We start from the raw sequence: 17,325 nt of genomic DNA, 5'->3' as shown, positions 1-17,325 counted from the left end.
CCATTTTTCACTTGTGATAACACAAGGAACTTTGGTTTTCTGCAAAGGACAAGACAGTAAGTATAGGGATTTGTGGGCCATACAGTTACTGTTGCAACTACTCAGCTCTGCTATGGCAGCACAAAAGCAACCAAAGATAATTGGAAATGGATGAACTGGGCTGTGTTCCAATAAAACATAACTTCTGGATACTGAAATTTGAATTTCATATAATTTCCACTTCTTTTGATTTCTTCAACCATTCAAAAATATAAATACCATTTTTAACTCACAGGTGATATAAAAAGGGGCAGAGCGCCAAGTTTGACCTGTGGGTTCTATTTGCTGACCCCTATCTTAGAGAATGTGCGTACATGTGTGCTAAGCATCCAACTCTTCACCACGCTATGGACTGTAGCATGCCAGGCTCCTCTATCCATGGTGTTCTCCAGGCAAGAATACTGGAGTGGGTTGTCATGCACTCTTCCAAGGGATCTTCCTGACCCAGGGACCCAATTTGCATCTCCTGCACCTCCTGCATTGCAGGCAGATTCTTTACCTCTGAGCCACACAATCATACACAGAGACATTAGACATGAAAGGATAAAAACAATGCCAGTTTGCTTTAGAGACTGAGGGTGACGTAGAGCCTTGACCATCGCATAAGTACAATGAGAGGCTGGGCAGTTGCTATATAACAAAGGTATGTCACCATCGAAGGAGAGGTACAGTTCTCACATGGGAAGGCAGGAAAAGAAGGTGTGGCATTTCCACTGAGGTAGTGGGGTTGTCCCCACCAACCATGGCATGGCTGGTCATCTGAATGTGCCATTGGATAATGTATTCAATGGGAGCAGATGTCTCTCTCATAGAAACTGGAACATCACATTTTAAAACAGTGGACCCTTGAACAAGTCAGTGGTTAGGGGTACCAATCAGTATCTTATAGCCTACCCTATGTCTATGTGGTTCCTCCATATCCACATTTTGCATCCTTGGATTCAACTAACCACGCACAGGATGGTATAGGACTGTTGTATTTATTGAAAAGAACTGTGTATAAGTGGATCCAAGTAATTCAAACCTGTATTGCTCAAGGGTCAACTGTATTCTACTGATAGGGAGTCACACATGCTAAAGCAGAGAGAAAATAAAAGCAAAAATGCAGTAAGAATCCTTCAAATATTTCATTTGCTCAAGGAGAGTTGCCTGTTACAAGAGAAACTAGAAAGGCTGGGATCAAACATCAGTTGCTGACTCCAAAAAAGAAACTATACAGAAAGAGAGGTCAGTCAGGTTTAGTTTGTCAGGAGGCGAGAGAGGGACTGACTGCAAGTGCCATATTAACTAGAATTTTTGGAGGAAGTTTGGCAGATTATTCCGAAATGACCAGCACTCTGTGAACAGATCCCTGCAACCTCTGTCCCATTGCTGAATGGGCAACAGGACCAGCTGTCTCTGCTGTCGCTCCATCTGCAGTCTCAAGAGCTACATGTGGAGAAACATGACTTCAGCTGGACAGAAAAGGGACTCATCACTTGCAAAAGGCAGAAGGCACCAATGGAAATTTTTTGCATTCATCTTTTTCCCTAGGTTTTGCTGTGAGCTCCTTAAAAGAAAAATTTAAGTGATAAGGTTAGGAGGTTGAGGGGAAAACAATGGCCCAATTGGCTTCCATATCTGGCCTCAGAAATTTGATCATCACATAAAATTTGAGGTTTATAAGTTGCCAAAATAAGGGAGATATATTACATAGTATACACACACACACACACACACACACACACATATATACTTGATGCTAAATATCCCTTGTCTTGTGGGCTAATAAAGCAATGATAATCTATGAAAGCTGTCTTTAATGCTCACAAAACATCAGCAAGACACAGAAAATTAGCAAGAAAATACACTTTGTATGGTTTTTCCCAGGATGCAAACGGTTTTCACAGGCTGGTTATTGTCAAGCTGGTATGAAGACAAACCAAAATTAAAACCAAGATCTTCTCCCTTCTATTAAATGCCTATTCTGCCTTTTTTTTTTTTCTTTTGCATTTTGTAGCTAGTGCTCAAAAATCAATGAGGACTCAGTGTTATTAATTCACACTGAGGTTGTTCTAAAGATTTTTCTAGGGCTTTTTAAAAGAAAAGCAGCAGAAATTTAGAGAAAAGAATTGGTTAATTCATTATTAATAACCCTTATCTCTAAGGCTACTTTCATTAACTTTTCCTTTGTGTAATTTTTCTTAGTTTCCAATGTTTTTTTCAAAAAAAATGGTTTTGCTTATGTAATTAAAGAACAAAATCATGAACTTTTCATTTAAAAATATTAATGAAAAAATAAAGAAGTGTTATTCAATAGTTCTCATATGACAATGAAACACAGATGATTAATTCTCAACTCAGACAGACCAGGAGAAATAAATATTTAACTTTTACATGATACATTTTTTTAAGTGAAAATAGTCACCCTTCCTCTCTTTTTAAGGAAGGATTATCAATATGTATGACATTTTGTAAAACAGTTTGAGTTACTTCCAGTTATTAGGTATTATTATTCAGTTTCTTAAAGCACAGTATGCTTGCTTCTCTCGAACTTTCTTAGGTTTCCTTAGGAAACCCTTACCTTGGGTTTCTCAGAAGTTGAGTCATGAGCTATTTCTGGTGTTTCCTCAACCTTATAGGGCCCAGGTTTTCTTGGGAGTTTTGTGTTCCCTTATTCAAAACCTTCATTTTTAAAACCCCCAATAAACTACAAGTAATACAATAAAATTCATGTTAACTAATTAGTAAAATGCTAATATGAATTAGAAAATGATTCTATATTAGAAAACATTATTTTAAAATATAATATTTCATGGAAGTTCATTGCTTTACCTGAATGAGTTGTATCATTTAATAGATTTGCTTCAAAGACAAGTCGATGATAATTTCGAATCAATTTTTCAAATTCAGATGAGATCTGTTAGCAGTTAAAACACTTCAATTAAATAAATTTCAGTTGTTTAATTTTCTTTTCTTGAAATCCTTTATATAAAGATAATGAAATGCTAAATTCCAACAGATGTACAAATCTAAATGAGAAAGCAACTTGAATTCGCATCACTGTTAACAACACATCTGATGGAAGGCATAAAGACATGTTGAGCCCATTACAGTGCCTGCACGTAATAAGTGCTCAATAAATATTTGTCAAGTGAGTATCAGTTCAGTTGCTCAGTCGTGTCTGACTCTTTGCGACCCCATGAATCGCAGCACGCCAGGCCTCCCTGTCCATCACCAACTCCCGGAGTTCACTCAGATTCACGTCCATCGAGTCCGTGATGCCATCCAGCCATCTCATCCTCTGTTGTCCCCTTCTCCTCCTGCCCTCAATCCCTCCCACCATCAGAGTCTTTTCCAATGAGTCAACTGTTTGCATGAGGTGGCCAAAGTACTGGAGTTTCAGCATTAGCATCATTCCTTCCAAAGAAATCCCAGGGCTGATCTCCTTAAGAATGGACTGGGTGGATCTCCTTGCAATCCAAGGGACTCTCAAGAGTCTTCTCCAACACCACAGTTCAAAAGCATCAATTCTTCGGCGCTCAGCTTTCTTCACAGTCCAACTCTCACATGCATACATGACCACTGGAAAAACCATAGCCTTGACTAGACGGACCTTAGTTGGCAAAGTAATGTCTCTGCTTTTGAATATGCTATCTAGGCTGGTCATAACTTTTCTTCCAAGGAGTAAGCGTCTTTTAATTTCATGGCTGCAGTACCCATCTGCAGTGATTTTGGAGCCCCCCAAAATAAAGTCTGACACTGTTTCTACTGTTTCCCCATCTATTTTCAATGAAGTGATGGGATCGGATGCCAAGATCTTTGTTTTCTGAATGTTGAGTTTTAAGCCAAATTTTTCACTTTCCTCTTTCACTTTCATCAAGAGGCTTTTTCGTTCCTCTTCACTGTCCTCCATAAGGATGTATAGGAGCTATAATTCTCAGCACTGCATTAAGGGAAGAGTGGATATGTGGAGAAAGCATCAGCAGTATTTTCATTTTCCTTAGTGTCCTCTTCAATCATTATAACAGATAAGTTTTTAATCTTATTTTTATGCCAGTACTTTTATTACCCATGAATAAATACACAATAACCTGGGTTCAGGATAATTATTTACATCACTGTACAGAATATGGCATCTTAAGTGACCAGATGACTTTCCCTAAGACATTTGGTGAGAAAATGGCAAAATTGAAGATGCTACTTAGCTCCTCTGAGAGTCATAGAGACTCTTATCTGAGAGTCTAGTGCTTTCTCCTCCCTGTGTGCCTTTCTTCTTATTCTTTAATGGAATGTTTGGAAGATGTGTGGGTGGTAGGATCTGAATACTGAAGATGTGTGCCACAAAATTAAAATGCTTACCTATCATAACATTTAAATAAACTAAGGGAGAATTCAATGGACAGAGGAGCCTGGAGGACTAGAGTCCAGGGGGTCACAAAGAGTCAAACATGACTGAGCAACTATCGCTTTGCTTCCCTAGAGGCTCAGTTGGTAAAGACTCTGCCTGCAATGCAGGAGATCTGGGTTCGAACCCTGGGTTGGGAAGATCCCCTGGAGAAGGGAATGACAACCTTCTCCAGTATTTTTGCCTGGAGAATCCCATGGACAGAGGAGTGTGGCAGGGTACAGTCCATGGGGCCGCAAAGAGTCAGACACAACTGAGTGACTTTCACTCTTCACTTTTCATGTTCATAAAGCTGCAAGTTTTGGGATCAGACCAATTACTACACACAGTCACTTATTAATCATCATGATGGATGTGTTTTGTAGATGTATTTGTTGCTATGTCAGCTTATCTGTAAGAAATGTGGAGTCATTTTATTTATGATGGAAATAATAAAAAATACTCCCACACATTCTGGCCTTGAGAGTTTCCAAAGCTTTCCACATGGTTATCAATTTGGTTCTTCATCATAACCTCTGGAGTAGCCAGAGGTAATATAATTGCTGCTGGAAATGACAATATTCAGATGGAACATTTCAACCAATTTGCCAGTACATCTTCTATTTCTGTGATGCAGATGTGGAAATGGAAAATAAACAAAAAGGCAGATTGAATGCTCAGAAACAGCATGTGATCCGGAATGTTGTTCACTGCTTCTTTCAGCAAGCCACAGAAAGATAACAAAGGCTACTGCGCCCAGTACAGAGGGGAGGTGTGCAATGCTGTCCTGGCAAAAGACGCTCTTGTTTTCTTCAACAACTCCTACGCAGACCCTGAGGAGGCCCAAGAACTACTGGTTCATACTGCCTGGAATGAACTGAAAGCAGTGAGCCCATTCTGCCGGCCAGCTGCTGAAGCTTTGCTGTGTAACCACATCTTCCAAGAATGCAACCCTGGGGTGGTACCTACTCCTATACCCATTTGCAGGTAAAATTAACAAATAAATAAATGGGGAAATTCTGTTTGTCTGCAAACAGGGAAAGTTTTCAAAAGAGGAAGTTGTAATGTACAGAAGTAAAGGCAAAAACTGGCTTTTGTCCAGACTACAAGGTAATTAATTGGACAAAATTCTTACCCTGTAAATCCCTGATGGATGATACATTATTATACATGGGACTTCCCTGGTGACTCAGATGGTAAAGAATCCACCTGCAATGCAGGAGACCTAGGTTTGATCCCTGGGTCAGGAAGATCCCCTGGAGAAGGGAATGGCAACCCACTCCAGTATTCTTGCCTGGAGAATTCCATGGACATAGGAGCTTGGCGGGCTACAGTCCATGGGGTTACAAAGAGTCAGACACAACTGAGCAACTAATGCTTTAACACTGAGCTAGAAAATATCATAAAAGGTATAATATTCTATGATATTTGTTATTGTTTACATCATTTTCATATTCATAGATATCCCTACTTTCTAGGAAGTAAAAACCAAAATCCCAAACTAACATGGATTTCATTGGTAAACCAAGATAGAGAAAATAAAGACTATAAAGTGTTTCAATATTATTTGTCAATAAACATGAGATCTTGGTGAGCATTTCAGAATATCAAGATACATTCCACCTAATATTCTAATTTAAGTACTGACACTCTTATCTCATGGGAGGGGTGGAAGTAGTTATAAGCATTTTATTTCTTTAAATCCCCCATACCCTTTAAGCATTGAAATTTATAAATTCAAATTCAACAGAACTATCTTTGCCTCTATTTACATTTTATATAGCAAAGATAGGAATCTATATGAATTTTGAGCTAACTAGAACAAAGTTCAAATAGCGTTTGTACTATTTTCTAGATGTATATCATCTGGGCTAAATTCAGTTTCCTCATTCGCAAGATAGAGTTGACAAGATTTAAAGATAAACTGCATCCATGGCATATATTAGAAACTGGATAGATGTTGTTCACTTGTCAAGGAAACAGGAAGACTATCAACATAGAATATTTCCATCTGTTTCAATGAAACCAGTAACTATCTAAATACTGAAATAGTTTTTAAGTACTCTATTAAGCATACAAGGACTATGGAGAGGTTATTAAAACACAGTGCTCCATTCTTCAACTTACTGCGGATTTTGAAGGTTTGGAGACATTTTAAGACTAATACAATTTGTTATTTCTTCAGTTAAGAGTATGTTTTCATCAGATATGACATCTAGATATCTCTTGGGGAACAACCAGAATTAAATTGAAGTGTCCTTCGTACGCTAGAACAAAATAAATTTATTGAGTAACTTTCCAACATTTACGCCCTAGACCAGTTTACATGCTTAGGCCACAGATGTCCTTTCTCAGGATTGAATATAACTTACATTTTTTTTAGAAAAAAAAATTTGTTCTTTTTCAGAAAAAAAATCTCTTTCATTGAGATGTCAAATTTATTAGAATAGCATAATTATCTCTTAAATCTGTGAGCCATTAAACGTTTTTTCCTAATTCCAGTTGCTATTTAAACAAGTATTTTTAATCTGAAACTTGTTTCAATTTTTTAATCCTTATAAACAATTTATTAATATTGGGGTCAAAAAATAAGTCTAGAAATTTTCACATGTTATTGTTTTTTCTCTCAAATATAATTAATAATTGTTTAAAAATTAGACATTTAAAGAGGCTTGGTCTCTGCTTTTAAGGTACAAAATTCATATAGATTATATAGGTGTTAGTGTCATGAGTAATTAAGTTGTCCGATCCTTTCTGCTGTTAAATGAGTTTTGCCTGTTTGATTCAATGCAATAAACCCTTCCACAATAACTGTTTAATTCTAAGAAAATTTTCCTGCAGTCCTGGTAACTTCTGCTTTTTGTACCAATAACATTAGGATTAAAATTGGGCTCACTGTAAAAAACTAGTAAGTTTGCTCTTCAGATATTCTCATTTTGTCTCCTTGCACTTGAATTATATCTTTTATAATAGTTTCTGTTTGCCTTGATATTTCAAGGTGGTTCAGAAGTCTCCAACCACATTATATTTTACTGCTACTTATGTGTAAGACTTTTAAACACACACTATTCATCATGGTTTTCTAATCATAAACAATAACTTGATCATTTGAGCCTCTTTCAATGGATGATAAGGAATTTCATTTATTCAGTAAACATTTATTGAGCTCCTACTGGGCTCTAAGCACTATTCTAGGGCATTTGTCCATGGGCTGTCTATTGCAGCAACAGAAGTCAGAGAGCAAGATATGTGATAAATAGACAATGTATATATTACCTTAGAAGGTATTAAGTGTCACAGGAAAGGGGAGAAGTGCACCAGAAGTGCCAGAAGTTATATTTAGGAAGTGCCAAAGGTAAACTTGAAAACGGAGTGCCATGGGTAGTCCTAATTAGTTAGGGCAACGGTTCTGAATCCTCCGCACTTGCTTTTTGAAACTTTTTGTGGAATTATAAACCAGGTTAGTGTTAGTCAATTATGTTGTATTTGCATTTTGGGGATATTCTTAGCCTTTACATAATTGCATAGTCATGTATACAGCAAGTACCTGGAAGAGTTCTCTGTGTTATTTATCCCTGATCTCAGTCATTTGTTCCATAGAAAAATCCTGTTGTTGTTAAGTTCCCAACTTTGATTCACCTCTTGTTCAGCTAGAATAGAGGTGTTACACATTATTATTGTGAAAAGTTATTTTTTATAATCTTACATACGTGTGTGTTTGGCTGGTACTTAAGTCTGTGCTACCTTCAGTTTCCCTTAACATTCCTGCATACTGACCAGTTGTGCGGGCTGTGCTATAATGAAGACGACATAAGCAATCCTGAATTTTGTTCCTTTGTGGGGAATATTTTTCTCTTGCCAGATAGTAGCAAGATTATTTCTTTCATTCTTGAGATTCAAAATACTTGTAAAACTCACCTGGGGGTAGATTTCTTTCCTACAAGTAATATAAAAATAATGGTTAATATATTTTCCTTATCAGATTTATATCCTTTTTAAGAATGTTTTCTTATAGTGTATCTCTGAACATTTTTCTTTTTTATGTGCTCTAGTTTTTTGTTGGGATACATCGTCAATTTGTACTTTGAATTTTGTGCTTGATTCTTGCTCTCCTTATCGCTTTCCCCACCATTTTTATCTTTCATTCTTTTTTTCTGCATTCAGTTAGAATTTCTGAAGTTTTCCTCTATCATTTGTTCAATATCTTGCCAACTCATTTCTTTTCCAATGGAGATTTCACGTTTCAGCGAAACAAAGTTGTCACTTTTTTGTAGTCTTTATTTTCTTCAGTCACTGCCATATTTAACTTAACCCAGTTTTCAGTCTACTTTCCTCTTCATTTTGATTTTTTTCCCCTGTGAAAAACTCTTCTGTAAAGGCCATGCTTCAGTGAAAGCCTTCATGTCAATGAAAACAAAAAAACATTTTTTTAATTCTCTAGTGTGTTTTTAACTTAAAATAAACAACAACTTGCCCAGGTATTTGCTTTCTCCACATAATGTGGGGCTAGTTTTCTCATATGTCCCATGTTGCTTTTGCACAGTTTAATCATAACATCTGAACACAAAAAGATGCGCTTACGTGACTCAAGGATGGAACCAAGCATAGTTAGAAGCAAGCCAAGCAAGGTTTCTACAGTTCTTCAGCTTCTCAGGAGACTGAAAGCCCCATTGCTTCCCCTTCCCTTGCAGACATACTAAGAATCTACATCTCATTGTTATACTCATGACCCTCACTGTATCCCATCACATCTGTAAACACAGCCCAGTCATTTTACATATGTTCATTTGGTCCATATTGGTAAGTGGTTGCCTGGAAAAGTGCGAGTGTAGGCCTGAGTATTAAAAAACACGCATGTAAGAATTAAAGATTTTAAAATTAAAAAAAATAAAAAATTTAAAAAAAAACAAAAAAAACACATACGTGTATGTAGGTACACACACACATGTATGGACACACACTCCTACTCTATACTTCAAATATTGAATGAATAACACTGCTATTATCCTTAATTTCTTTTATCTTTAATATCCTCTTATTATGCATCCCAAATATCTTAATTTGGAACTAACCTGGTTGCTCCTGTATAGTCTATCTTATTTTCTATAAGATAAACTTGAACAAATATTAATCCACAAGATTCTATATAATCCAACTAGTCTACCTAGTCTTTCTTCAGCCTCTTCACTCATGTGTGTGTGTGTTAGTCTCTTAGTCATGTCTGACTCTTTGAGATCCCATGGACTGCAGCCCACCAGGCTCCTCTGTCCATGTAATTCTCCAGGCAAGAATACTGGGTAGTCATTTCCTTCTTCAGAGTCTCCACTCATAGCACAACACAGAGACGACAGTTACAGCTTCATTTTCACATGGACGTCACTCTAGCTCTCTCAAATGAAAGCACACACAGCAATGGGGCAGGACCTCAGCTTCTCCAAGGGTAGGGCAGGGTATGGACCCCCAAGCTCTTCTATAACCAACCAGGAAGGTGATGCTACTCTGTTTCAAAGAACAAAGCACACAGAGACACTGACTGTGTTCCTCAAGCTCTGCCCATCAGCCCTGAGATTATAGAAAAATCTCTCGGGCTGGAGACTGCTTGACAGTGATCCATGACTATAGTGTGTGTGCTTTTAAAATTCTGTATAACTTGTTTCTGAACTTTTGTAGTGATTTTAATATGAAGTTGAGAGAAAACATACCGGGGATTTCTAATCTTTTTACCTTTTGAACTTGAAAGTTCTTTCCTCCAGTAGCATTAGTGATGTTTTATAAACAAGATAGTATTTCATCTCACAGGATAATATACTATATATTTCATTAAGTCTCATGTTATTTACAAAAGGATCTATACAAGGACACTTTTGCAAGAACAGACAATGTACTACAATGATGCTTTGAAAATACAGGATTTAGGCTCCAATTTGGCTTCAGCGTGCTATGATTCATTAAATTTTGTTCTCCTTAAATCATTTTAGAGAATACTGCTTGGCAGTAAAGGAGCTCTTCTGTGCAAAAGAATGGCTGGTGGTGGAAGAAAAGACCCACAGGGGACTCTACAGATCCAGGATGCTTCTGTTCTCCATGCCAGACTGCAACAAACTCCCCAGCATGCACTGGGACCCAATGGCCTGTACCAGACTGCCATACTTAGGTAACAGAGTTCTCTTGAGATGTTGGAGGTTCAGAGAAATTTACTATTTTGAGGAAACTAAGGTGTGAATTTAAATCTCCTATCATTTCTAGGCATTTCTAAATTTTTTTTGAGTTCTGCCTTCTTTCCATACCTAATAACAGAATCCTACTGCTATCCTAATGGCACCAGTTACCAGCATAAGGATTTATTCCATTTGTTCTAAAAGAAATTAAAGAGTACTGTTCAGAGCTGTTGAAGATCTTACCTTACTTCATGAGCAGATCTGATGACAGCTTGTAACATTTTTTGGAATGTGCAGAGCAATGGCTAAGAAACATCTCATATTTTGTCAGAGAAGTGGAATAAAGAAATAAAGTCCTCTTTCTTGGCCAAGGAAGCAGATTTTTCAGCATGCAAAAATAAGCCACATGTTTGAAAATGCTGATCTCACGAAACAAAGCTGAATGGCTGCATGTTGCTTTAATGAACTTCATTTGTAAGGAACTGTGTGGTTAGCCCTAACAGCTGGATTCATTCCAAAGACGCAATCCTTTCACATTTGAATGCAAAAAATGTTTTCCCGTTGTATATTAAAAAGCTGAAAGGGAACTTGTATTTCTTAGCACTCTCTCACAGAACATAGGAGCTATCGGGATGTTCCTAAAACAAATTTTTATCCTTTCCCCTTCAGATTATAAAAAAGAAAACCTAACAAGTAAGTATTTTTGTCTGTGCCCTTGAACCTTATGTGTATGTAACTGGATTCATGCATGCGTATTTACACCCATATTTCATGATGTCTAGGACAAAGCACAGTCTCTCTCTTAAAGGCTTTTCACTATACTCATCCAGGGTAGAACATGAAGGCAGATCATTGGAGATCCCAGTTTATAGCTCCTAATTAGGCCATGGAGAGCACCATATTTAGTGAATGGTATAAATCCTATTTCCATCCCAAAGTTATTGAGCATCCCAAAGTTATTGAGTCCCTTCTATGGCCATAAAATAAGCCAATTTAAATTATCACCCTTTGATTTCACATTCATGATTTTTATATCACATAATTTTTTATAGAGGAAAAAAGTGTTTTGTGCCCTTGAAACCTTATGTGTATGTAACTGGATTCACACACGTGTATTTACATCCATATTTCATGATGTCTAGGACAGAAGTATAGTTTCTCTTAAAGTACAGTCTCTCTTCATCGAGTCAATTCATGCTCTTTCTTTGTGACAACTGATCCTTCTTTTGGAAGATAGGTGTTTTTTTTTAAAAACAGCTAGTTTTCAGTATATAGTTTACAGGGTCAAATCAAATGGTTTTAAAGGAGTCATCTCAAAATCTCTAGGAAAGAATTCTGCAGTCTTATCTATAGACCTTCCCCAACTCAACAATGAAACTTGTAGGTACCCTTTTAGAAAAGCAGGGGGACTGCTTGATTCAGGCTCTGGCACATGCTATTCCTTTTTTGTGCAATACTATCTCTCCTGACTCCCCCTACCCCCTTCCCCACTGCCACACCCACACATATGCCTTTGACCAGTTACACCTACTCACTCGTAATATTTAACTTAAAAGTTACTCTGGAAAACCTAGCCAGAATGCCAAAACCTGGACTCGTGCTACCCCTGGATTCTCACAAGCATCCTTGTGCTCACCACTCTTGTAACACTCTTTATATTTTATTGTAATTATCTGTTTTCTAATTGCTTCCCAGCTAAGTACTTTTAACATAGAGAGTCGTCATGTCCACCACAGTGTCCTTGACACTTAACAATCAATATTCATTTAATAAGTCCTTTAATATGTGGATGAATGAGTGAATAAGACTCCTCTGATGTTCAAAGGCAAAGGATAAAGAGAGAAAATTGATGAGAGAAGAAAAAGATTAAAAGGAAAGAAACTGGAGACAAATTGATAAGGTGGACCCAACGAGATACTTGATATTGCTCTAGGGAAGATGAGGGCAAATCAATCAGAAACAATAAACAAGAACTGAGAAAGTAAAACTCTCCTGAAAGAAGAAACAATTAAACCCATAAACAATTAAACGCATAAAATTCTTGTTGAACCTGTGCCAATTTTTCATCTTGAAAAGAAATCTTACTAAATCATCATGGCTTATTCTTACTATGCAATTAACTCCATTTTCTGATAGTACTGATAAAAAATTACCCTTTTATATACTAATAAGGTTACACCGCCAATTTCATAAATTTCATTGCATTCCTTCACATGTTAAATATAGTATGAATGGCTCTGGTGAAATGCAGAAACAATAATAGTCCCCTCTCTCTTTCAATGATTGTTTCCGCTTTTTTATCAGCAGAAAGGTTCACTCTCCAATTTAAATCCCCCTTCCCACTCATCTGGTGGCTCAGCTGGCAAAGAATCTGCCTGCAGTGTGGGAGACCTGGGTTCGATCCCTGGGTTGGGAAGATCTCCTGGAGGAGGAAAGGATACCCACTCCAGTATTTTGGCCTGGAGAATTCCATGGACTGTATAGTCCATGGGGTTGCAAAGAGTCAGACACGACTGAGCGACTTTCACTCACACTTCACTCCCACTCATCTTGGATTGATTTTTTAAATCTTTGAATGTCTCAGTCCAAAGAAAGTCAGAGCAGCTTTCAAACCATCACAGAGGAACCTGGGAAGTCTTGTAATCTCCATCACTGCTGTGACGCTTGATGAGAAATGCCATCATTGGTCCTGCACAGATACTTTATTTATTTTATTTTATTGCTGTGCTGAGCTTCCTCTAGTTCTAGGTGCCTGCTGGAGTCACAGGGGTGACCGAACTCGGTCTCCATAAGCTTTAAAACCCACTTACTTGGCTGTTGGTGCTCAGGGAGAAATCACTGTGTCCACAACTAGACTAAAAAGTCATACATGGGCATCCCTTATCATCTCTGCTTTTACAAGTATCCTATTTCAAATGGCTTCAAGCATTGACAGCAATGAAATTTTTCCTTTGACTTTGTGATGTGTTATATTAATATAGCTCCTTCTATGAAATCACTGTGTGTGTGTGTTTTACTATATTGCAGTTAATTGTTAATATTTCATTTAGGATCTTTTAAATCTATGTTCTATAATCTATGTGTGCACTTTTCTTCAGTGCTAACATTGTCAGGTTGTGATATTAGTATTATAACTTCCTGAAACAACCTGAAAGATTTTTCTCTTACTGGAACATATTATAAAACTGTATCTCTTCTAAGACTGAAAGAATATAATCATAATACTATAATGACTTAAATTTCCTGGTTATGACTATTTTCAGATTTTTTCATTCTTCAATTTGATAATTAATATGTTTCTATCATTTCCCTCAAGATTTTAAAAATGTAACTCCATAGTTATATATTACTTCATATTTATTGATCTTTGAATCTATTGTTAAAATGACTTTATCATTCCTAATTTTGTATGTTTGTGCCTTTCTTTTTCTTTTAAAATTAAAATGCCACTGATTGGACTACTTTATAAATATTTATAAGACTACTGACCTATTTTTAAGTCTATCATTTCTGTTGTGTATTCTAACTTATTAATTTCTGCTTGTACATGGCTGTTACTTTATCACCTGTTTTTCTTTGCTTTCTGTCGATTTTGTTTCTTTTCCAGTGTCTTGAATTAGATGTTCAGCTCATTCACTTTCATTCTTTTAATCTGATGGAAGGAGATAATGCTATGAGTTTATCACTGAGCACATCTTTGGCCAAATCTCATAAACACTGTTAGGAAGTTATTTTGTAATCTGTAACTATGGCTAATTTCTACTCTTTGATTAAAAGGTTATCAATTTTTTTCTTTTTTTAAATGTCCTACTGGATTTTATTTAATCTACTATTGATTGTATTTTGATCAAAGAATAGATCTGCCTAATTTCTTCTTTTGAAATTTAGATTCATAATCTTAGTAATTATGACCTGACAAAAAAGATTATGTCTATTGATATCCCATAAATATTTAAAAATAAAGTTTATCTCTCTTTTTAGGATACAAAGTTCATTCTTTACTATTAAGACATTCTTTTTAATTATTAAAATATTTTCTATCCATGTTGTCTTTACTCAATCAAATAAACAGATTTAAAATATAATTTTAAATCCATTTATATGATAGTGTAATCCATTTAATGATACTGTGGTTTTAACAGATATACAATGGACTTTGCACCCCATGAACGGAGAGATTTAGTATGACACCTTTTGGTTTCCCTGGTGGCTCAGATAGAAAAGAGATTTAGTGAGATTTAGTATGACATCAGGGGTTTTCCCAGTGGCTCAGATGGTAAAGAATTTGCCTGCAATGATCAGGAGACCCAGGTTCAATCCCTAGGTGGGGAAGATTCACTGGAGAAGGGGAATGGCAACCCACTCCAGTGTTCTTGCCTGGAGAATTCCATGGACAGAGGAGACTGGGTGGTGGGGGGTGGGGGGGGGAGGGGGTTGGGTACAGTCCATAGGGTCGCAAAGAGTTGGACACAACTGAGTGACTAACACACACAGTTTTGGTTTCCAGCAGTAATACAGATTTTACCTTATTTGTATATTGCACTGACCTTTTTAAAAGGAGTTTGAAATGAGTTTGATTGTTAGATGAACCAGCTTTCTCATTGTGTCCTACTATTTCCATTTTCCACATTCTTCCATTTGTTTTTGTAAATCAACAATACACATGTATAAAAGCTCAGCTTCAGACAATCCTAACTTTAATTTCATAAAAATATTTTATTTAATAACAATTTCCATGATTGTTGTCAGGTCATAAACAACATGATGTGTGTAAAGAACACTAACTCAGGATCTGCATTTGTCTTGGAAAAAACATGTTCTTTCTGTGTCTCATCTTTAAAATTCTAAGAGTCTATAAGCTGGATAACTCAGACAGTAAAAAAATCTGCCTGCAATGCAGGAGACCCAGGTTCGATCCCTAGGTTGAGGAGATCCCTTGGAGAAGGTAATGGCAACCCACTCCAGTATTCTTGCCTGGAGAATCCCAAGGACAGAGGAGTCAGGTGGGCTACAGTCTGAAGGGTCACAAAGAGTTGGCCATGACTGAGTGGCTAACACACATAAGCTGGATTTACTTACAACTGGACCTCATTGGGTTTTTACAATTGTACTTTATAGATATAAAACCAGGGAGAACCTGATACATAAATACATGGTCTTAAATTTAGTTTGCTGATTACTTGAATACAAAAGCTGCTTCTTAAAAGTTTAAGAATGAATGAAAACACTGTTGTTGACTTACAGCATTCCCGCCAATGACGTCCTCAAAGCCAAGTGTGGACATTCCAAATGCGCCTTCCTCCTCCTCGCCCTCCTTCTCTGTCTCACCTACGTACTCTATGACTGTAATCATCTCCATCATGTCCAGCTTTGCCATATTTGTGCTTCTTACCATAACTTCTCTTTATTGCTGCCGAAGACGAAAACAATGGAAAAATAAGAAAAGGTGAGTTTCTAGTTTAAGCTAATCACTTAACACTTTAAAATTTTTTATTTATTTCACTGGAGATGGGAGGAAGCTAGAGATGGGAGGAAGGATATATACAGTCTCTTTATGACACCCATTGCCTTGTTTTAAAGTTAAGCACCCCCATCACAATCTTTAAAAATGTCAGTGACTTTTTGCATAGGATTCCTTGTCCTAAGGTTAGTTTCTTGCAGAAGATAGAATCTAAACCACAATTTGGAAGACTATGGTTGTTCCTGCTCCCCATTAGCTCCCTCAGCCCCACTGCCACTACCAGATTGGATGGTGACAAAATTCCTAAAGAAAAAAAAAGTATCTTTAGACTCCAATCCAAAATTCTTTGTTGCTCTAAAACAGAAGGATCTTTCATAAACTTAGCATAATTTCTTTTGTTTCCTCCTAAACTCCTATGTCTCTGTTGAACCTGAGTACAAAGCTCTCACCTGGTCCTCAGCTCATTATTGATCTTATCTGTCTTACCTGCAGAGAATCGGCAGCAGTAACCCTCACTACTCTTCCTTCTGAGCTCTTGCTAGACAGACTTCACCCCAACCCCATGTACCAGAGGATGCCACTCCTTTTGAATCCCAAATTGCTCAGTCTGGAGTATCCCAGGAATAACATTGAATATGTGAGAGATATCGGAGAGGGAGCATTTGGAAGGGTCTTTCAAGCAAGGTAAAGTTGCTCACTTAAGAAAAAAATCTATCCACTAAAACACCTTGTGTCTGAATAGTTACCAGGCCATAAACTTGATGTCTATGTAATTATGCATAATATTTATTATCAAATTAGCTAAATCTTCACATCATTCACCTTATTGTTTTGGGTACTGTAGTTTGAGTCTTGATAATTTTCCCTCTTTGCTGGAAAATAGGGTTGTATTTATGGAGAGAATCTTTATAAAGTGTTCTGATGATAAGCAATTTGCAAAATTGAATATTTTTCAGAAGAGAATTTTGTCAGACATTTTAAATCAATTTCTTGCATTGCTTTTAATAATATTTCTAAAATCTCCCATTTTAAATTGCTATAGTCTTCATTTAAAATTTTCTTTGAACTAATGTTTCAGTTTAAGAACTCAGAGCCTGACATGCGTAGATATTAAATAGATGTTCACAGAATGGCAAGACAGAAAAGGGAAAAAAGTAATGTAAAAATGAAAGATACCAATGTGCTCAAGAAAGGAGTATGTATTAGGGCCAATGCTAGCCCAATTAATGTCTTTGTATGAGCTGGAATAACATAACTTCTCTTCATGTAGCTCCACAGACACACAGCTTGGCCACAGAATG

General features: G+C 36.8%; 1 protein-coding gene and 1 long non-coding RNA gene across 3 annotated transcripts in view; one reads left to right on the top strand and one right to left on the bottom strand.

Moving 5' to 3' along the window:
* The window catches only part of LOC138433229 (uncharacterized), a 33,227-nt gene that overhangs the window by 2,414 nt on the left and 13,488 nt on the right, over positions 1 to 17,325 (bottom strand). Inside the window, exon 2 of the long non-coding RNA XR_011254212.1 lies at positions 15,806 to 15,973. This is a non-coding gene — a long non-coding RNA (uncharacterized lncRNA). The remainder of the gene's footprint in view (positions 1 to 15,805; positions 15,974 to 17,325) is intronic.
* The window catches only part of MUSK (muscle associated receptor tyrosine kinase), a 93,241-nt gene that overhangs the window by 72,004 nt on the left and 3,912 nt on the right, over positions 1 to 17,325 (top strand). The window contains exons 9-13 of one of the 2 annotated variants that reach the window (XM_069575456.1): positions 5,129 to 5,392; positions 10,384 to 10,559; positions 11,233 to 11,256; positions 15,808 to 16,009; positions 16,517 to 16,708. In XM_069575456.1, the coding sequence (XP_069431557.1) occupies positions 5,129 to 5,392; positions 10,384 to 10,559; positions 11,233 to 11,256; positions 15,808 to 16,009; positions 16,517 to 16,708 (858 nt within the window). The remainder of the gene's footprint in view (positions 1 to 5,128; positions 5,393 to 10,383; positions 10,560 to 11,232; positions 11,257 to 15,807; positions 16,010 to 16,516; positions 16,709 to 17,325) is intronic. The other variant, XM_069575457.1, reaches the window with a different exon arrangement.

The sequence above is a fragment of the Ovis canadensis genome, chromosome 2, assembly GCF_042477335.2.
Source record: "Ovis canadensis isolate MfBH-ARS-UI-01 breed Bighorn chromosome 2, ARS-UI_OviCan_v2, whole genome shotgun sequence".
Classification (NCBI taxonomy): domain Eukaryota; kingdom Metazoa; phylum Chordata; class Mammalia; order Artiodactyla; family Bovidae; genus Ovis; species Ovis canadensis.
The sequence above is the reverse complement of the archived record's forward strand: the minus strand, read 5'-3'. Positions and strand labels throughout refer to the sequence as shown.